The sequence below is a fragment of the Conger conger genome, chromosome 11, assembly GCF_963514075.1.
Source record: "Conger conger chromosome 11, fConCon1.1, whole genome shotgun sequence".
NCBI lineage: Eukaryota > Metazoa > Chordata > Actinopteri > Anguilliformes > Congridae > Conger > Conger conger.
Genome location: NC_083770.1, coordinates 15,505,047 through 15,526,400, shown reverse-complemented (window position 1 = coordinate 15,526,400; position 21,354 = coordinate 15,505,047). Strand labels below are relative to the sequence as shown.

General features: G+C 45.5%; 3 protein-coding genes across 5 annotated transcripts in view; 1 reads left to right on the top strand and 2 right to left on the bottom strand.

Annotated features, from left to right (window-relative positions):
- The first annotated feature begins 1,625 nt into the window (after positions 1-1,625).
- LOC133139861 (Rieske domain-containing protein-like) lies at positions 1,626-5,636 on the top strand. 3 transcript variants are annotated; one of them, XR_009709963.1, is made up of 5 exons: positions 1,626-2,546; positions 2,688-2,898; positions 3,918-3,952; positions 4,482-4,854; positions 5,017-5,636. XR_009709963.1 is itself a non-coding variant. In XM_061259309.1 (5 exons), exons 3-5 carry the CDS (start codon positions 2,721-2,723, stop codon positions 4,758-4,760), a joined length of 492 nt encoding a protein of 163 aa, XP_061115293.1. In that variant the 5' UTR covers positions 1,626-2,040; positions 2,472-2,546; positions 2,688-2,720; the 3' UTR covers positions 4,761-5,636. The 3 variants fall into 3 exon arrangements, 2 of the variants coding, with proteins under 2 accessions (XP_061115293.1, XP_061115291.1); XM_061259309.1 differs by having other exon boundaries at positions 1,626-2,040; positions 2,472-2,546; positions 4,482-5,636; XM_061259307.1 differs by having other exon boundaries at positions 1,627-2,040; positions 4,482-5,636.
- Positions 5,637-5,874: 238 nt separating this feature from the next.
- LOC133140939 (glutaredoxin-1-like) lies at positions 5,875-8,576 on the bottom strand. The gene is made up of 3 exons (XM_061261256.1): positions 8,186-8,576; positions 6,763-6,903; positions 5,875-6,277 (listed from the first exon to the last, which is right to left on the bottom strand). Exons 1-2 carry the CDS (start codon positions 8,390-8,392, stop codon positions 6,790-6,792), a joined length of 321 nt encoding a protein of 106 aa, XP_061117240.1. The 5' UTR covers positions 8,393-8,576; the 3' UTR covers positions 5,875-6,277; positions 6,763-6,789.
- A 1,127-nt stretch (positions 8,577-9,703) lies between these two features.
- The window catches only part of LOC133140684 (neuroendocrine convertase 1-like), a 19,907-nt gene continuing 8,256 nt past the window's right edge, over positions 9,704-21,354 (bottom strand). The window contains exons 5-14 of the mRNA XM_061260808.1: positions 20,659-20,735; positions 19,729-19,817; positions 18,486-18,658; positions 17,824-18,036; positions 16,896-16,996; positions 16,059-16,292; positions 14,386-14,543; positions 12,216-12,349; positions 11,273-11,434; positions 9,704-10,927 (exon numbers count right to left, since the gene is read on the bottom strand). Of these exons, the coding sequence (XP_061116792.1) occupies positions 10,595-10,927; positions 11,273-11,434; positions 12,216-12,349; positions 14,386-14,543; positions 16,059-16,292; positions 16,896-16,996; positions 17,824-18,036; positions 18,486-18,658; positions 19,729-19,817; positions 20,659-20,735 (1,674 nt within the window). The 3' untranslated portion in view covers positions 9,704-10,594. The remainder of the gene's footprint in view (positions 10,928-11,272; positions 11,435-12,215; positions 12,350-14,385; positions 14,544-16,058; positions 16,293-16,895; positions 16,997-17,823; positions 18,037-18,485; positions 18,659-19,728; positions 19,818-20,658; positions 20,736-21,354) is intronic.

Genomic DNA, 21,354 nt, shown 5'->3' with positions numbered 1-21,354 from the left:
TCCTTTTTTTTTTTTTACTGCGCTCAATATAGAATTATATTTCAAAGACTTGTTTTCAGACATGTCCTAAAATTGTAAGGCTTCACATTGCCAATGTGTGGAGTGTGTGACTGATGCTTCTTAGGGGGGAGGGAGGGGGGTAGTCAATGATGTAAGACCGGTTGACCGTAAAATATCCCAAAGGGGAGTTCATGCTTAAAGGAATTCTGGTTATAAATGGAAAAAATAAATAAAAAAGTAATAATGACACACCAGTTTAGACTTCTCTTGTTTTCCTAGTTTAACTGACACTGTCCTTCATGTCACACAGGGAATTCAAGTGAGGCCTGCATTTAATCTACACTTTATTCGGGAAGTTATAAATAAATTCTGCACTTCTTGCACTTCCTGTCTCTCTTGAGACTACATTTCCCCCCTCTGGTGAATCACTGCACTTCGCTGACCTTTGCCCTTGTGTCTGCATTGTACAAAATGTCGCTCTAGATCTGCAATCAATAAAACTTTATTCACAAGCTAATTTCGTAAAGAAAAGTGCTTGCATTCATTTTTGTTGAAGGTGCAGTGTTGATTGAATGCAACGCAGTATATGTAATCTTATTTTTACTTTTTAGGAATTTAACAGACACTTAGCGACTTGCACAGTTTACGCTTTTTCTATATTCAGTCAATTTATATTACTGGATATTTACTGAAGCAATTTTGAATGCTTAAAAATCATGTAACATTTCTTTCCAATGGGACCTCTTTAAACGTTACACCGGAAACAGCTGTGTTTTGCTTGGTTGAAGTAGCTCCATGAAGCTAGCAACAATTAGATTTCCTGTACAGAAGTTCAACTTCCAGTGATTTTCCGTCAAAATAAGAGCTGCTGAGTAACGTTAAACAATGAGAACATAGTTACCGCGTGTTCCGCGCTTCCTCACATAATTACCTTTGTTTAAGTTCATTGCTGATACAACTTATAAAAGTCAGCAAGCAACTAGCTTGCTTATTTGACTAGTTACTATAATGTTGGCCAAGCATAAATTGCTTGACACCTTCGGTTCAATAACAATAATTTGCATACCTGCTTACTGTTTGAAAAAAATGTTGCCAAATATGAAGGGGCATACATTAAATCTATGTATAATATCTATAAAATTATACATTTATTATCTAAAATCATGTAACCAGCAATTGTCAATAGCAACGTATGGCTGCCCCCACACTGGAAACACAGCAACAATTGCTGGGAACATGATTTCACAACAATGACTGTAGAATCTGAAAGATATGGGTCCAGCTAACAAATGTATACCCCTTTTCATTTGGTAACAATTTATAGTTTTTGAGTTATGAGCTATGCAAATGAGCTGGTTGGCAATTGACAGTCTGGCAATGCATGCCCATACCACATCTGACAGACAGCAACAACTGGTGGCAAACAGTTTTTTATAGAAATTAGTGCACTATTTTGTATTCTCTGCAAATACATGACAATTATATCCAACTGTATTAATTTAACAATGAAAATTGACAAAATTACAGTTCATAAATAATTTTATTCACCGGACTTTTATTTTGATAACCTTTGCCAACTTCACGGAGCTGTTGAAGTATCCTGTTTTATTCTGTGTGGTTCGCAATGCAGTCAGATGTCGGGAAAAGTACCTTATTTTGGTGTTAACCGGTTCGAAGGACCGCCTGATATCTGAGTAACAAGACGTTTAAGCAAACGCATCTTTTAAAACGATCGTAATGCGCTCTGGCTAGCTACTCTGTTAATTGCAAAGCGTTTATATTCGTTTGTAGGCATTCTGCTTCGGCGGTGTGTTGAACAGAGATAAGAATTGGCACATAAATGTCGCATTCACTAGCGCAGATAGCGTTCAGCGCCCCACCCCAGCATGGGTACGTTCTGACACCTAACGGGCGATTCCTGGAGAGGGCGGAGGGTCGAACTGTGTCCTACAGGTGCCCTGCTGCGGCATGTAGACACATCCAGGCGCATTTTCATCCGTGATCATCAACGAGCAGGCACGTGCTGGCGTGTTATCCAAGGTAAACATCCGAGTAAATCATTGCGCTCAGTGGCTAATTGACTCATAACACCACTGCGGGCATATTATTCAGAATAAACATATAGCTACCTGGCTAGTGTAAACGTGTCATTGACGTTACCTGGCAACGTATTTTATCTATATATACCCTATGGGATGTATAGTAAATGTGGTAACCTAACGATTTACAGATCCTTTAATGCTCATAATATAAATATTAAATACGTAGAGAATAAATGCATAAAGTTCAACCCATGTCGCAGTATTAATATTAATAATACAAATTATTAGTAGGGTCTTGATTATCATTAGGCAGCACAGCACTAACACTCGTTTTAAACATTTACAGTTTTACACGTAGTCTCTTCTTGCAGCCACTTTCAATTATGCATTGAAAACGTTATTATATCTTTCTCTCTCCCCTGCTGAAAGAAACACGGCTCAAGCTATGTTTTGAAACAGCTGGTAGATGGTTGACCAGCTCAGACCCGCTGCCCACTCTGCAAGGTTTGACCAGCTCAATATATGTTTTGAGACTGCTCGTAGCTGGACATTTCTAGTTGACCATAGCTGAATTTTTCAGCAAGGTCTGATATTTATTTCCAGGTGTCAAATTGTTTATGACCAGTTTTTGTGCTTCTGGTGCAGGAGTCGGAGACTGAGCGCGTCTGATTAAAAGCTATGTCTGATGAGTCATCCTCGTCCTCACCCGCATCGCCAGCGCCGCCCTCCTCTCATTTCATAGCGAAGAAGGATGAGATTATCCGGGCAGGCCGCGTGACGAAGCTCGTGAACGGCAGGGAGGTGCTGGTCCTCCACCACGACGGCGTGTTCCACGCCTTGGACATGCGCTGTTACCGTGAGTACAGGGATAGGCCAGGGCCTTGATGCGTTTCGGAAAACGGGGACCTCAGCAGGATGTAAAATGTATTTTTATGTGGTTCATTTTATTCAATTGCATTTATGTGGTGCCGTTCGTCCATTTAAAATGCTTCAGAAGGAGGGAATGAAACGCCTGTCACCACCTACCTGGGTTGTGCTCTGTAACTTCTGTCCCAAAACACTTTGCCACACCCAAGCTAAGGGAGTTCATCCCAAGTGGCCACATACCTTAGTTCCCTGTTTACCCTCCCTTTACCTGTGAAGACAGTCTAGCCAATCAGTAATATTAAATGTTTGGTGAATTACCTGGGAGAAAACGAAACCAGGGCTGAATTTGACCTTTAGGGCCAGATTTGATGTTCCCTGACTTAGGTCAGTGTAATATGAAGTTGAATACAGTACATTAATGGCATTTGGCAGACGCTCTTATCCAGAGCGACGTACAGTTGATTTGACTAAACAGGTGACAATCATCCCCTGCAGCAATGTAGGGTTAAGGGCCTTGCTCAAGGGCCCAACGGCTGTGCGGATCTTATTGTGGCTTGACCGGGGATCGAACCACAAACCTTGCGGGTCCCAGTCATTTACCTTAACCTCTACGCTACAGGCTGCCCCAGTAGCTATGACTGATTCTCCTACTGACCCAACACCACCACTACCGACAGGAACCTGGCTCTCCCATTGGTCTCATCTAAAGTCTAACCAACCCTAAGCCACTTAATGTTAACTACACAACATAAGAAAGTGTACTACAGGGTAGTGTGTCTGCAGACAGTGGAAGTGGTCATACTTTTCTTTTTGTTACTTTTGTTACATGCTATAAAGTGCTTTAGATTCAAAGTAGAGATAAAGAACATACACGGTAGCACCAAATAGTTTTGCACTCGAGCATTATTATTGGCTTCGAAAGAAAGAATGTGAGTCACTTGATTTGTTTCCCACGGATGTATTGGCATATACTGATCTCTCTTTTCTTTTTTTTTCTTTTTTTTACAGATTCTGGTGGCCTTTTACAATATGGAGACATAGAGGCAAGTCACCGAATCCCATCCGTGCGCCCTGTCATCCTCAACCAGCAGAGCTGTAGATCACAGGTGTCAAACTCCAGGCCTGGAGGGACCCGTGTCTGCTGGTTTTTGGGATGTTCTTGGTGCCTGTGGTTCATTCAAGTCATTGATTAAGTCCACACACCTTGTTCTCAAGGCCTTTGTTTTTTTTAAAAGATTTTTTTAGGCCTTTTTCAGCTTTATTGGACAGTATATAGTATAGAGAGACAGGAAGAATGGGAGCGAGAGAGAGGGGAAGACATGCGACAAATGTCGGACGGTCGGATTCGAACCGCCGACGTCGCGGCTCGCAATGAGCATGCGGTCAGTGCTCTACAGGCTGCGCCACCGAGACACCCCTCAAGGCCTTTTTTGACATCTGAAGGAAACCCCAAAAACCTGCAGACACTGCAGCCCCCTGGGAATTCAGTTTGGCACCCCTGCTCTATATCCTCTGATTAATTCAGTCTGTTTCCCTGTTTTCCGACGCCCTTGTTTTGTTCTGTATCTGTAGGAGTTTAACGGCCGGCTGTGCATCGTCTGCCCCTGGCACAAGTACAAGATCACGCTGGCTGAAGGGGAGAACCTGTACCAGGCTGTGGACCCCAAGGAGAAGCCGCCCAAACCGAAATGGCTCTCCAAAGGCGTGAAGCAGAGGGTGCACCGGGCCATCGAGGTGGAGGAGGACGTCTTCGTCCGCTTGAACGACGCCCCCGGCCGCATCGAGTCCGACGCCTACCAGACGCAACACCGAGCAGGGAAATCGCAGGAGAAGACCACGCCGAAGAAGTGAGCGAAATAGTCACAGGCAAAATGGCCGTTCAGCCAGCCTCCGAGATAAACATTAAATCTGAGCTCTTATCTTCGACCGGCGGTCCTCACTCCTGGTCCTGGAAAGCCGCAGGGTGTGCTGGCTTTTGTGTTCGCCTTAGTATCAGCAACCAGTTCAGACCCAAGGAACAAGGTCAGCTGAGTTAATTGATCAATTAAAGATAAGTGAATTTACTACTGAGTAACAACGAAAGCCAGCAGACCCTGCGGCTCTCCAGGACCAGGGGTGAGCGCCACTGCCTTAGACTGAAAAAAGTCACCGTGAAAAATACGGAGTTCATTTCAGGGATTGCTTTCTGGCTACCTCGATTTGGGCAAGCTTGTTAAGCCGATGAACACTCAATACACTTGATCCTGATTGGCTCAAACCGGCAGCATGTTGAAATCCATGGGCCAGTTTCACAGACACAGATTAAGGTTAGTCTTGGACTAAATTGTGTTTTGTATGGAGAATCTCCATTTAAAATGTAACTTAAGTCTCGGACTAAACTTAACCTGTGTCTCTGAAACAGGCCCGATGAGTTCGCTGCTTGAGTGGTGAGGCCCATTAATATTACAGCCATTAAAATGTTACCAGTTAGCATTGTTGTTAGCTTATCAACCACTTCCTCAGTTATTGAAAGGTCATTTAAAAATACATCAGGATTCTCTCTCTTGTTCTCAGGGACGTTTCCCCTGTGTATACAGGAAGAAATATAATTTTGTTGAGACCACCAGATTGTATTTTTCATTTTCTAATGGTAAATATTTCTATTGGCTTTGTATTTATATTTTGAATATGCCATTGTTCATCTTTATTTTTTCCATTTTGAAAGTAAAAAAACTGCAAAAATCAGAATATGTGCATTCTTGGCTGGGTTCTTGCATTTAAGGTAGTCTTTGTGTGTGTGTGTGTATGTGTGTGTGTGTGTGTGTGTGTGTGTTCAGCCTTCGCCTACATCTCTCTTTAATCTCTAGTTCCAGGAAAGCTGCATCTTCCACATTGCCCAGTAGATGTCGCTTGCTAAACAAAACTGTCCCAGGTTTGCTCTCCAATAGGTAACAGCTCACTTCTAACAAACAACTTGAAACCAGTCTTGATCGATCGATATGTTTTAATGTTTCAGTAAAACATATTCAGCTTCAGTAAGCGGTGCATTGGGGGTAATGGCACATACAGTGGAAGCACCAGTGTAGGAACAGGTAATTTCATCAACCGCATTCACCAGCCTACAGTCCTGGCAAACATAAAGTCATCCTTTATTCCTCAGTTATAAGCTCGACACTGTCAGAGATCCAGCAAGCATTCAGCATAATACAGTCTCTATACAGTAATCTACCACAAGCACACTGTCATGTCCAGAGCTTGCACGTGTGATTGGCGGTGAGCTGAGCTCTTCAGAGGCATGGTGAGTTAGACCAGCAGCCAGGGCTGAACTGAGATTTCATACAGAAGAGGGGAAGAGCAGAGCTGCAGTCACGTGATGCCACAAGCCCAGTCTGTGAGGAAGAGAGAATAGAGAGTCCCTGAGACACTGTACTCTGGGGCTTGAATAATGACTGTGTGTGTGCATGTGTGTGTGGTTGTACCTAAATGGTGTGTGTGTGTGTGTGTGTGTGTGTGCTTGAGTGTGTGTGTGTGTGTGCGTGTGCATGCGCGCATGCGTGCGTGTGTATGTGTGTGGTTGTACCTAAAATGGTGTGTGTGTGTGTGCGCGTGTGTATGTGTGCGCGTGTGTATGTGTGTGGTTGTACCTAAATGGTGTGTGTGTGTGTGTGCGTGCATGTGTATGTGTGTGTGTGCATGCGTGCATGCATGTGTGTGTGTGTGTGTGTGTGTGGTTGTACCTAAATGGCATGTGTGTGTGTGTGCGTGTGTGCTTGAGTGTGTGTGTGTGTGCGTGTGTGCATGCGCGCATGCGTGTGTGTGTGTGTGGTTGTACCTAAATGGCATGTGTGTATGTGTGTGTGTGCGCGTGTCTTACCCCAGCCAGGTTGCAGGGCTGTGCTGGTCACTGCAGGGCTCCCATAGACTGCAGCATTCCCTCCAGCTTCCCACTCTCATCCAGCCCTGCAATGTCAGTGCCGCCTCCTATACACTGCTCCCCTATGAACACCCGCGGCACCTGCACACACACACGCACACACACACAAACACACACACACATACACACCAATATTAGCACACACACACACACCAATATTTACACATACACCAATATTAGCACACACACAGACACACATACACACCAATATTAGCATACACACACCAATATTAACACACACAGACACACATACACGTACACACACACACACAGAAAATATTAGCACACAAAGACACACACGTGCGCATAGACACACATACATATACAAACACGCACACACATACACACAGACCAATATTAGCACATACATACACATACACACACCAATATTAGCACACACACATACAGGTCTTTCTGCTCCTGCAGTCCAGAATTATGTGGACCATGTCCTACTGTGCTCTGATATCATGAACGTTTCTGTGGTGAAAAGCCATCTGGGCATTTGAGTAAAACCTGGCTATGTTGGGTTGAAAAGTGAAAGTTTTCCAGTCGACTGGAACATAGCCAGGCTCCATCCATGTAAAACCTGAGCTGCATTGGGGTGGACGGAGTCAAAATGTTCAAAAATATGTATCTCAACCTAGATCCAAGTGGCACTTGGATAGCACATGCAGTATATTGGCCTGACTACAGTAGGAGCAAGAAGATTTTCTGAAAACAACCACTTTGCCCCCTCCAACCCTGGCATTAATAAAGTCCTCATGACTTTGACTTGTCCCTGAAGATTTACTTTTTATTTTCAGGAGACCAGCTGTATAAAGACTTTGTGTCTGCCCTGTAACTCACTTCTATTAGAACGATAAGGTCTGCACCGACACGATTTCCTCTGAAAGCCAAACCCAGCCACACCCAACACCCAACAAATTATTTTACCAAGAAGCAGCCTTAGAATAGGTGGCAGGAAATTCTAAGGCTTAACCAGATTGAATATAAAAATAGATTCAATAGACCATGAATAATCAAAGCACACACATAAACTGTTCTATGTTTAACAATTTAATTTATCCCCGCTCCCGTTCTCATACCCAGCTATTTACAGATGCTGAGTCATTCTGACAAGCTGTTGAACCGAATAAGAAAATGAAAAACATGTCATACATCTCAACAACTAGCTGCGTATTTTTATGTATTTGTTTCTACTTCATGAACCTAACATTCTCACGTCGGTGGTTTACATTAAGCTGCATGCGATTAATGCAGCTTGTTGTGCAATAAATCACGACAACTGGTATTGCTAATAATCTATTTCTTTAGTAGGAAAAAGACATGTAGGGTAGGCTATATGCCTAATAAGAACACTCACGGTTCGAGCTCCGGTTGTATTGAGGAAGTAATCTTGGATTTCGCTAACATCTTCGCGTCCGCTGATGTCAACGAGTTCCAGGTGTCCGGCTTTGAAGCTATACTTCGATAAAACCTCCTGAGCCATCACGCAATATGGACAGGACGGTTTCAAAAACAAAACCACCCTGTCACCTTTCACTTTAGCGCTCACAAATTCCTCAGCCATTTTTGACAGCGCAAGTTCTAAATGCAGAAGTTGTGAAGAACTGATATGATCTTCCGTGGAGAAGGAGCAATGGCTTCACACCGCACTTGGCTCAAGGTCTCCAAGCAACATTGTTTGTATCATGTTGCTGCATCATCATCACGGGGGTTCTTTCACAGAGATGTGTCTGGGTTTCTTCCACAGAACTATCAGTGGGATTCTTCCGTCTCTCAAACGGAAAAAAAGAAAAAACACCGCTAATGTTTTGTCAAATGTCAGATCAACCACGGATGGCAGCATCAAAACAAGGTTTCAAATAAACCTAGACATTGAATAGGTCGGGTGGGCTGTAAATGGACCGCAGATCTATCTGGACCATTTAGTCCGAAATAAGTTGAAATCACACCACCCCCTCTCGGTGAAGAAAAAGTAGACTATTCAGAAAGGGAGTGAAAGGGCTTGGGGGAGGTTAGCCAGCACGGAGCCTTAAAACTGTTTTAGCCTATTTTATTCATTTAATTAAATTAAAATGACCACGGTTCACAAAGTTGTATAGTCGTATGTAATGCCACACTATCTCCACAGGGCGGCAGTGGTGTCTTACCTGCGCCAGAGTCGTGCGTTGAGTGTGTTTATCAATCCAAGTCGGCTGGCTGCCCGCCAAAGCAAACGCCTACCAGTCCAGTATGTGTGTGTCCGGTAAAACTGGCAGTCTAGTTGTACGGATTTGTGTTGAATCTGGAATCGAGTGAGCTCCACCTGATGCACTGAACGCGATTTTTGGATCACTGAGTCTGGGTAGCTACATGGGACGCAGACCAATTGGAACGTGATCACCAACCCCCATTGGGATTTTTTAGTCTTTTAATTCAATAATGCTACTGACACAATATCTCTTGAACCATTTTTATTATCAAATGCGAAGTCAATAACAGTTTTAACAATTTATTGTAGAAATATATGTATATTGTCGGCCTATAAATTAAGCTACAATAAGCTACATAGTACATACATTTTAAATGTCATGTACTAGTAAGACACAAGGAAAAACAACTATGGCATGACTGCACATAAAAATTAGGAATGACGTCAGGGGTAGGCTGCAACTCACATTCAAGTGTTGTACAAGCGGCACAAGCACATTTAACCAACGTTTTAACTTGCGACGCAACTCTGCCGGAATAGTAGCCTATTGCACATAAATTAAGACATAGAAAACGGCTTTTCCGACAATAAAGCCACACATGATTTTACATAAATGTGGCCAATCGGTTTAAAGGCAGCTTAACACATCCCAGAACTCAGACAGGTGGTAAACATAGGAAGCAGGATGTGAAATAAATAGTTGGATGAGAACTTGGTGCCACAAACTGCGAGACGCCGGTAACCTTGCGACGATGCGTGGATCTTAGAGCTGAAAGTGTCACACCATTCAAGATTATATTCGCCACTGAGCAGGTACAGTACTTTATAATGTGTATTGCATAGATATCCCACATACCGTACATCCCATTTAATTGAATATCACTGTAGCTGTAGGCTACTTCTTGCCATCTTTATTCATAGACCGAAAGGACGCTTTCATAGAGAAATAATTCAGCTCGACTGATGCTGTAATTATAAAATCCTTGGAACAATAACTATCTGCGGCATTATGCATGTTAATATATAAAACTAGTAGCAGTAAAAAATCTAATTCTGAAAATTGTCTCTGCCTGTAATGTGACAGGCAAAACCAGTTCACATATTGGATATATTCTATAAATATATATCATTAGGGGTGGGGGTAGAACTGTAACAATAGCAACAGTCTACTCCATAGTGTAGTACTGCAGAAATGATGATGTAACAAACAGGACCATGTCAAGATTTTCTCAGTAGACCTACATTTTCCAAAGCAGACAAGAGTAGGTAGCATTTTAGAGTCTTTTGAAGGTAGCTTATTCATAGAAAACCGTTAATAAGCCCACCCGACAGAAAACTTGAATATGTTGATACATTCTAGACAACCATGAAAAACAAACATTCAAAATGTAGAGTGACAGACCAGAACAGAACAAAATGAAAACAATCAGAACAGGATATAATTGACAGAAATTTCACTGGAAGAGCTGATGTTATCCTCCAACCCCTTTCTTTCTTTCTTTCTTTCTTTCTTTCCTTCTTTCTCCCCATGGCAGACCACACCAGCACTCAGCACTCTGGCTCCCCTTGTGGCTGGACTCAGTACTGTTCATCGGTGAGTATGTCAGTGAGAGCCTGTATTAGCCTGCTGTTTTGGTGTCTGCGTGGCTTGCTCCGGTGAAATTCCTCCCAGTAATCGGCATACAGCCAATCCTCCAGGCCCCGGTCCTGGTTTAGCATGTCCAGGGCCTGGTAGAGGTCCTGGTAGGACATGCGTGAGGGCTTGAACAGGGCGTGGCTGGGGTGTGATCGTCCTGACGAGGGGTGGTCCCGCAAGGCAGATTTGAGGAAATGGAGGAGGGCGCTGTCCTTCCCTGTGCCCCCAGCAGTGGCTTTGGCCTTGTGGGATGCGTGGGGCTTTGTGAGGACCTCCTGTGGATAGACAGACAGACAGGAAGAGGAGAAGGTTACAGTACTGCAGAGGAGAGACACATTAATCTGGTGTGTTTGGATATGACTAAGTGTGAGTGCACGTGTGTGTGTGTTTGTGTTTGGATATGACTGAGTGTGAGTGCACGTGTGTGTATATATGTGTGTATGCATGTGGGTGTGTGTGTGTGTTTGTGTGCATGTGTGTGTATGGGTGTGTGTGTTTTTTGTGTATGTGTGCACGTGTGCATATGTGCTTATATATGCATGTATGCATGTGGGTGTGTGTGTGGGTGTACGTTTTTGTGTATGTGTATGTGTGTGTACGCGTGTGTGTTCTCCTCCCACCTCCATCATCTCCTCCATCTGGCCCACACCGCGGCGGTCGTTCTGCACGCTGTTGTAGGGCTCGTACACCCTCCCCCCCTTCATGTGCTGCGGCCTCTCCTGTGTGCCGTGCAGGATCAACCTCCAGGAAACCACCTGCCCCTCGTTCTCTACACGGTCCGACTGCACACACACACACACACACACACACACACACACAGATAATTCATAAGCATGAGTGACTGTTTTGAATGAACCCCTCCTACACAGCGTAGTTCTCTGGAGTATTGCCAGCATGTGACCCATAAATTAAACAGCTCCCTACTGAATACCAGACCTGAGGCAAATAATTCATAATTATTTTGGACTCATATACTTTTTTCTGCTCGATTGATCTTCCTGGTGCAGAAGGCTGAGTTTGCACTTTTCAAGAGTATCTCACAGGTTCTAATTCACCAGACAAGCTCAGTAAAGTGTAGAAAAGTATTTGAATCCAAAACAATTACGTATTTCACCCAGGTCTGCTAAATACCAGTAGCAAGTTTGGCGGTCTATATGATACAATTCAAATCAAATTAAAGTTTATTTGTCACATACTCCATCATACAAGCACAATGTGCAGTGAAATGTTCACTTCAATGAAATCAGTTGTACACAAATGGCAACCCCCAGAACACCCATCTCAGTCTGAAGCTCATCCAGGACCCAACACCCCCCCGCAGTTCAGTCCTCCAGGACTTTGAACCCAACACCCCCCCTGCAGTTCAGTCCTCCAGGACTTTAAACCCAACACCCCCCCTGCAGTTCAGTCCTCCAGGACTTTAAACCCAACACCCCCCCTGCAGTTCAGTCCCCCAGGACTTTAAACCCAACACCCCCCCTGCAGTTCAGTCCTCCAGGACTTTAAACCCAACACCCCCCTGCAGTTCAGTCCCCCAGGGCACCAGGTGGTGCTGTGACTCACCATGTCTGTGATGGTGAGGGTCCAGGTGCCCGTGGGGTCTTCCCCCCAGGTGTGCACGGACATGAAGGCCCAGTTTCGGAAGCCACTGGAGGACGTGTCCCTCTCTCGCTCCGTCAGCAGGACAGCACTGGTGCCTGGGGAAGGTGACACAGCAGCCAATCAAATACTGAGAGAGGTGTGCAGATGAGTTGTGTACCTGAAGGAGAGGTGAGGGTGGTATACAGTAGGTGTACAGGTGTGTTGTGTACCTGAAGGAGAGGTGAGGGTGGTATACAGTAGGTGTACAGGTGTGTTGTGTACCTGAAGGAGAGGTGAGGGTGAACAGGTGTGTTGTGTACCTGAAGGAGAGGTGAGGGTGGTATACAGTAGGTGTACAGGTGTGTTGTGTACCTGAAGGAGAGGTGAGGGTGGTATACAGTAGGTGTACAGGTGTGTTGTGTACCTGAAGGAGAGGTGAGGGTGAACAGGTGTGTTGTGTACCTGAAGGAGAGGTGAGGGTGGTATACAGTAGGTGTACAGGTGTGTTGTGTACCTGAAGGAGAGGTGAGGGTGAACAGGTGTGTTGTGTACCTGAAGGAGAGGTGAGGGTGAACAGGTGAGTTGTGTACCTGAAGGAGAGGTGAGGTTGGTATACAGTAGATGTACAGGTGTGTTGTGTACCTGAAGGAGAGGTGAGGGTGGTATACAGTAGGTGTACAGGTGTGTTGTGTACCTGAAGGAGGTGAGGGTGGTATACAGTAGGTGTACAGGTGTGTTGTGTACCTGAAGGAGAGGTGAGGGTGAACAGGTGTGTTGTGTACCTGAAGGAGAGGTGAGGGTGGTATACAGTAGGTGTACAGGTGTGTTGTGTACCTGAAGGAGAGGTGAGGGTGGTATACAGTAGGTGTACAGGTGTCTTGTGTACCTGAAGGAGAGGTGAGGGTGGTATACAGTAGGTGAACAGATGTGTTGTGTACCTGAAGGAGAGGTGAGGGTGGTATACAGTAGGTGTACAGGTGTGTTGTGTACCTGAAGGAGAGGTGAGGGTGGTATATAGTAGGTGTACAGGTGTGTTGTGTACCTGAAGGAGAGGTGAGGGTGGTATATAGTAGGTGTACAGGTGTGTTGTGTACCTGAAGGAGAGGTGAGGGTGGTATACAGTAGGTGTACAGGTGTGTTGTGTACCTGAAGGAGAGGTGAGGGTGAACAGGTGTGTTGTGTACCTGAAGGAGAGGTGAGGGTGGTATACAGTAGGTGTACAGGTGTGTTGTGTACCTGAAGGAGAGGTGAGGGTGAACAGGTGTGTTGTGTACCTGAAGGAGAGGTGAGGGTGAACAGGTGAGTTGTGTACCTGAAGGAGAGGTGAGGTTGGTATACAGTAGATGTACAGGTGTGTTGTGTACCTGAAGGAGAGGTGAGGGTGGTATACAGTAGGTGTACAGGTGTGTTGTGTACCTGAAGGAGGTGAGGGTGGTATACAGTAGGTGTACAGGTGTGTTGTGTACCTGAAGGAGAGGTGAGGGTGAACAGGTGTGTTGTGTACCTGAAGGAGAGGTGAGAGTGGTATACAGTAGGTGTACAGGTGTGTTGTGTACCTGAAGGAGAGGTGAGGGTGGTATACAGTAGGTGTACAGGTGTCTTGTGTACCTGAAGGAGAGGTGAGGGTGGTATACAGTAGGTGAACAGATGTGTTGTGTACCTGAAGGAGAGGTGAGGGTGGTATACAGTAGGTGTACAGGTGTGTTGTGTACCTGAAGGAGAGGTGAGGGTGGTATATAGTAGGTGTACAGGTGTGTTGTGTACCTGAAGGAGAGGTGAGGGTGGTATACAGTAGGTGTACAGGTGTGTTGTGTACCTGAAGGAGAGGTGAGGGTGAACAGGTGTGTTGTGTACCTGAAGGAGAGGTGAGGGTGGTATACAGTAGGTGTACAGGTGTGTTGTGTACCTGAAGGAGAGGTGAGGGTGGTATACAGTAGGTGTACAGGTGTGTTGTGTACCTGAAGGAGAGGTGAGGGTGAACAGGTGTGTTGTGTACCTGAAGGAGAGGTGAGGGTGGTATACAGTAGGTGAACAGATGTGTTGTGTACCTGAAGGAGAGGTGAGGGTGGTATACAGTAGGTGAACAGATGTGTTGTGTACCTGAAGGAGAGGTGAGGGTGGTATACAGTAGGTGTACAGGTGTGTTGTGTACCTGAAGGAGAGGTGAGGATGATGCGCAGGTCTCCTCTCCTGGTGTACTCGATGCTGGTCTCCAACTGCACGTGCTCCAGGGAGCGGATGGCACTGTCTTCTCCAGCACAGGCCTTGGTGGGGATCTCTATGGTGATCTCACTGGCACTTGTCATAATTCTGAAAGAACCAATGAATAAAGAGGTCAGTGTGTAAAATGGCAACCACAGGGATGTTCCAAACCACGATAAAGGGCACAAGAGAAGAAGGGGATTCACACTTCTGCCGCATTCACCCACAAAATGGACACGCAGTAGCTTCAAACTTGAGGACAAAAAGTTGTTTATAAAAACTGTGTGCATAGAACGCTATGCTGAATGATAAAAAAAATACATGAATGGAATGTATAAATGTGTGTATATTTAAGGCAAATGGGAATACGCCATAGCAGCGGCAGAGAGATGACACCTGCAGAATGAAAAGTGGAGGGTGTATCGTGATGGAACTGACAGGAAGCAATTACGGGATTATTTGGCCTAATGCTCTACTGGATTACTGCCCAGATTATGAAAGCATTTAACAAACCCCCTGCCTCCAAAATAAAATAATCGGCGGATTGACGGTAACCTGTTAACCCCATTCCTCTTATCTCACAGTGTCAGCGCGTGAAGGCGAGGTAACGGGTATTTTCCCACAATATCGAAGCCCAGCCCCATTCCTCCCTCCCCTAACGTCAAACTATCCATTTCACCCGTTATTAAAAATACACGAACACGCAATGGCCGAATCGTTCCAATCTGTGGAGGTTTAGAACGCGAAACGTGGTTTTATAACCACAGTGACAGTCGTTTAAAAGAAAAGGCTAATGCGTATGAACGGCAGCACTAGGGGGACGTTAGCATGTCTGCCGCAGCCTGGATTACAGGCTTCGTTTTCATTTTTAGTTTATGTGCAGATTGAGAGGCCTTTCTTCATTTAAGACCCCCTAAACCAAAGAGCACCACATCCTTCTGCTTTTTTTCCATTCACGAGAACTTGATGTGCTCTACGTCGACCTGTATTGACGGTGGGAAATATAGCAATTATATTTTTAGATCCTTTGGACTATGAATATGTTCTCAATACTTTTGAATAGTGCAATGGGCCATGATGACACGACATAAAAAATAAACGAGCAACATCAGCGGAAGTCTTTATTGTGTTCTTGCGTCACAGGGGCGTGTGTTTGAACAGACTTAGCATGACCGCTAAAACAGACTGACAACAGCGGATCAGAAAGTGTGAGTCACAGCGCGTAATAATTAACTGGTAAATGAGTTAAAAATATTCCGTCACAGTTTGAAGACTCATCACTTCACGCTGTACCGTGACTTGACGAGTCCCCTAGTCTATTGTCACTTGTTTTCACCTGTCTCCATCTTGAGCCCCTTGCTGTATTTTGTACTTTAATCTAGGACTTTTGAAGTTGTATTTGTCTCGGTACTGTAGTTCCTGACCTTATTAATTTCAGACTTGGCTTATCTACCTTATGCTCATGGCTTTATTACTGATCCTATGTGAATTGTACCTTACCAGACCTGTTCTGTGACCTTGGGATGTATTTTGTATGTGGCTTTGGTTGGAAGCATCTGCTAAATAAAATGAAATGTAATGTAACGTAGCACACCTGTCCGTCCCTCTCCCTCCCTCCCCTACCTGGGCTGGAAGCCGTCGTCCTTGACGACGCAGAGCCTCTTCTCAGGGACGTGCCTCCAGGTTTCGGGGTGGGCCAGGTCCACCAGGGCCTTGGCGTTGAGCAGGCCGAACCCAAAGCGGCTGTTGACCATGAGCCCCGCCCCGTTGCGCTTCCAGCCCGGGTTATTGGCCAGCGGGTCGAACTCCGAGCTCCACACCACCAGGTGCTGGAGGTCCCGCCAGGTGAGGGCGGGGCTGGGCGGAGACAGAGAACCACACCCAAAGGTGAGACCGGGGCGTAATGTCACACCCCGATTCCTCTTATTTTATCACTGTCACTGTTGAATTACCATAAATACTGCAGTAGAACCCCCCCTCAATCCCTCTTCTATTACTATTTTCTTTCTTTGAAACAAAAAATATTAGAAACCTTTTCCCCACTGTACACATTGACTTGCCAAATCATAGACAGATAGATCATGACAGTTATAAAGCACTTTTTATATTCATATAATCAGTCCAGGCATAACTAATATGTAGATGCTCTTCATGTCCCTCTGTATTGTGCACTAGTCTTGTTTTTAACCTGCCCAGTGACAGCAAGGGAAGACAAGCTGTCTGGTACCATAAGCCGAATATGTCCCTGCATATAATAAACAGTACACATATTCTCTGGCACTTACATGAATCATTTCATCAATCTTTTAATGCTTTTACTTTGAAACTTCTCTTTCTGCTCCGAGCCGTACTAAGACTTTGAAGCTAAGGTCGGCTGCCCTGGCTAATGGTGTGTGCTTAAGAGCCTGAGTGCATGAGCTGGCGTGGGCTCGGACTTAGCCACACGCACGGGTGACGTACTTCTGCTCCAGGGCCAGGGCGAATATCCCAGCAGCCAGAGGGGCGGAGGCGGAGGTTCCCGTGTGCGTCTCTGTGCACTGATTGTGCAGATCTGCGCTGGTCTGAAAAAACAGCAGGGTTTTACAGCGCTGTTAATGGACGTAAAACACACACAATCAAAGAGAGAGAAGGAACAGAGGAGACGGAGGGGGGAGGAGGGGAGAAACAAAGGGATGTGAAGAGAACAGAACACAGGAAGAGAAGGAGAGAGGAAATGAGAGGAGAGGTGTGTGAGACATGAGAATACAAGGAAGAAGAGAGAGGAAAAGTCAGAAGTGGAAAGAAAAAACAGGAAGAAGACGACCCTGGTGTAAAATCCGGCTATGACCAGCTCAAAATTACATTATTGGCATTTGGCAGACGCTCTTATCCAGAGCGACGTACAGTTGATTAGACTAAGCAGGAGACAATCCTCCCCTGGAGCAATGCAGGGTTAAGGGCCTTGCTCAAGGGCCAAACAGCTGTGCGGATGTTATTGTGGCTACACTGGGATTAGAACCACCGACCTTGTGTCTCCCAAAATGACCAGCTACAAGCAGTTTCAGAACATAGCTTCAGCTGGTCAAACCGTGCTGAGTATGGAGCTGGTCTGAACTGGTCACCCAGCTGCCAGCTGTTTCAAAACCAAGCTTGAGCTGTTTATTTTTCAGTTGGGAGAGCTATGATTGGATGGAGAAAGGAAGAGGAGCAGAGGAGAGAACATGGGTACATCCCAACATGCGAAAGATCCTCCTATCCTCCACTACCACCGTGTCTCCTATCTGGAAGCATGGGGCGAGTAGAATGATTTTTTTTAGTATTGGGAGGACCAAAGAGGACAGAACCAGAGAAGAAGACAGGACAGTGGAGTGGGTGGAGGGGGTGGAGGGGGTTAAGAGGAGGCACTCACGATCCTCTGGTCGGTGTAGTCCCCGCTGCTGTAGGCCGTGGCCAGGGTGGAGGAGCACTTCTCGGCGTACCAGGGGGACAGGCCCTGCTGGGAGGCGCTGCTGATGGAGATGGTGTAGATGCTGTCCGTGTAGCCGTCGCAGTCGCAGTTGTCCCCCTGCCTGCCCCCGTTCCCCGACGCCCACACGAAGATGGAGCCCTTCCCGCCCCGTCCCTGAGAGAGTCCAGGGAGATTTAAGGGAGGGGGGGGGATCAAGTGAGCCACAATTTCAGCCAAACTACACATGCCTGACTGTGAATACTAAACTGTACAACATAACTGACAGTGCATACATTTAAACGTGTGTACCCTTAGACTACATATACCTGACTGTGCATATCCTTAAACAAAACGTGCCTCTGCTAGAGTTACAGACCAGATAACCCCACATCAGGATAATCAATCAATTCAATCAATTCAATCAATAATTAACTCATCAATATATATTTATTGTCCCTTGGGGTCTATTCAGTTGCAGCCAAAATAGGCACTCAAGAAAGCACAATATACAACAACAGACAAACCAATTAAGAATACAGGATCATTCATATAGTAGTGATGGATTGAATCTAAAAGCCCTGGGTGGGTGTGAAGGCGGAAGTTTCCAGAAGGTTCTTCCTCACCTTCTGGATGCCGTACTCGAAGGCCTTCTGGGCCAGCCGGCCGGGGCCCTCCACGGTCTTGCCGTCGTCATTGGGGCCCCAGCTGGCGCTGTAGATGTCCACGTGGTTGGGGTTGAAGCCGATGGAGCTGGCCTCGATGGCGTCCGTCACTGTCCCATCCAGCATACGGATCCCTGAGAGAGAGAGAGAGAGGGTGGGGGGGAGAGAGAGGGGGAGATAGAGAAAGAGAGAGTGAGGGGGGAGAGATAAGGAGGGAAAGAGGGGGTAAGAGGGGAGAGGGACAGAGAGAGGGATGAGGAGAGAGAAGAAGGTGGGAGATTTAGCATGATACAATCTTTAATCACACCCCAATCCTTAATTGCTCCCCAATTCCCTACTCCCCAGTGAGACCACTCCAGTCTGCCAGCTCTAGTCGCCTTGTGGTTCCCTCACTATGAGCACCTGGCGATCGAGCTGCACGTTCAGGCCTGTTTTCCGTTCTGGTTCCTCAGTGGTGGAATCTTAATCCTACCTCCTGATTTCCCCTTATACATAATTATATATAGTCATGGATGCAATGCTTTAACTTGTGGAAGAACCTATGCACTTGTAAATCGCTTTGGATAAAAAGCGTCTGCCAAATGACTAAAATGTAAAATGTAAATGTAATATTTTATGGCATGTTTGTAACCTGTAGGGGATTTTTGTCCCCTTGTAGACAACTTATGGGGAACATCTAGAACCTTTTAGTAATCTGCATTGGGAATGAGTGTGTGGGTGAGTGGAATTGAGTGTGTATGAGAGAGAGAGACTGATCACAGGGAGAGGGAAAGAGGGAAATTGGGTCATCCGTTAGTGTAATTACAGGTGACTGGGCCCCTGTGTATCTCACACACAGACAGGTGTGTGCTGTTCAGGGCTTTTGTAGCAGGTGTGCTCCTGTGTAACAATGGGCCAGGGGGCTGTGGCCCTCTTCAGTGTTTTCTGCTCCTGTCACGGCCTGTCCTGCATTAACTCAGGGCTGCCCCAGTTCCTAACGGCCTAATTATTTCAGTCATCATCTCTCTGTGACCCAGTTCTGCTAACAAAATGGATGAAAGCCGTACAGAATCAAAACAACAATAATCCACTTCCCTATCTACTGTGTGCTAAGCCATGCATTTAAAAGCTGATTCTTTGCTACTTTTCCTTGCCCTGCTGTAAGATTGATTTAAAGAAAGGTTTTGCTAAACTTGCTTTACTTTTGGGTGAGCGGACATCTTACCTCCAACCTTTGCATTGTAGGCCACACCAACTCCACACTTGTTGTTGTTGGCCTGCATAGCGATCTCCCCGGCACATCGAGTCCCGTGTCTGCACACACACACACACACACACACACACAGGATGAAACTAAGTTATAACAGAAAACACAACAAAGTCTAGTTCTGAGGTAAACTCAGTCATGTATAAAACTTTACAATAGGAATCAGTTATCTAAATGAACTCGGTTTAGCGTAGTTCTGGAGTGAATGGGATTTCAGTTTAGACGGGGTAAGAGCACTGTTATGTGTGTGGTTGAATGACAGTTGGAGCTCGGCTTTTCCATCCAAGTTCCTTTCAGTTCAAGCTATCCAGAGCAGAAATGAAAAGAAAAAATAATTTCACCTCTAATTTGTTTCCTCTAAGCTGAGTGAGTCAGTCTCTATTGATGGATATTGTATGAACGCATATTTAAACTGCCGCTGATTTGCCCACTTTTTGTACAAGCACACTCCCTCCATTTGTTTTTCTGTGGTGTAACCCCCCCCCCATCTCTCCACACTGTTTCTATGTTTACCAGCTCTGATTGAGCATATGTGCAGGTGACGTGTGTGTTACGCGTGTTGGGGCAGTTACGCGCATTCTTAGAAATTATTGAGTGATTGGGGAATCAATGAGTCATCCAATCAAAGTAGAGAGAAACAAGGAGAAAGAGAGGGAGAGGAGGAGGTGGTGGAGAGATTGTTACTCCTGTGAATGTTTGTGAGCCTATTTTCAGCTGAACCAGTTTGATAGAGACACAGAGAGAGTGGGCGAGAGAGGCGAGAGAGAGGGAGAGAGGAAAGAGAGAGAGCGATGAGACCATGTAATAGATTTTAAAATTCTGATTCCTGTATGCATCGTTCATGTCATGTGACCATCTGCCAATCGGGCTCAGAGTCTCATCACTCACTTGTTCTCATTGGCCGAGTCGTATCTGGGGAAGGGGTCAGGGTCGTTGTCATTGAAGTCGTAACTGGCAGCTGGGTCCTAGGACAGAGGAAGAGATTGTTACAGTCACACAGTCTGGTACAGGCAGGGACACTGCTGTCGAATGGCTATCATGAAGGGACACAAGTGAAGTGTAGGTACACTCTCAGAAATAACAGCACAGTAGACGTACATTTTGTTCATTAAAGAGCAACCTTTCCAAAATGTACCCTGAAAGTTCTCTTCGGTACTAATAAGCACTATTGTACTACACAGTAATAAACATGGTAATAAACATTGTATTGTTGGGCACCTTTTACAAACAAAAAAGGTATAAATTAATTATATATTGCTGGCTATGGGTGGAATATTATGTACCTGTAGGATTGAAACCATCCCACTGACTTTCTAGCAGTATGTACCCCATGTGTGAGTTGGCACGATAACAGCCTTATGTAGTTGGTGTAGATGTGTTAATTGGCATGGAAACGGCCTTATGTAGCTGGGGTAGATGTGTGAGTCGGCACGGTAACGCTCTTACGTAGTTGGTGTAGATGTGTGAGTTGGCATGGTAACGGCCTTACGTAGCTGGGGTAGATGTATGAGTCGGCACGGTAACGCTCTTACGTAGTTGGTGTAGATGTGTGAGTTGGCACGGTAACGCTCTTACGTAGTTGGT

Excerpts from the sequence above, each read along its gene's own strand:
- LOC133139861 (XM_061259309.1), top strand. The coding sequence starts at position 2,721 with ATGTCTGATGAGTCATCCTCGTCCTCACCCGCATCGCCAGCGCCGCCC. Across the intron at positions 2,899-3,917 it reads CTTGGACATGCGCTGTTACC|ATTCTGGTGGCCTTTTACAA; the intron begins GTGAGTACAGGG and ends TTTTTTTTACAG. Across the intron at positions 3,953-4,481 it reads TACAATATGGAGACATAGAG|GAGTTTAACGGCCGGCTGTG; the intron begins GCAAGTCACCGA and ends CTGTATCTGTAG.
- LOC133140939 (XM_061261256.1), bottom strand. The coding sequence starts at position 8,392 with ATGGCTGAGGAATTTGTGAGCGCTAAAGTGAAAGGTGACAGGGTGGTT. Across the intron at positions 6,904-8,185 it reads ATACAACCGGAGCTCGAACC|GTGCCGCGGGTGTTCATAGG; the intron begins GTGAGTGTTCTT and ends GTGTGTGTGCAG.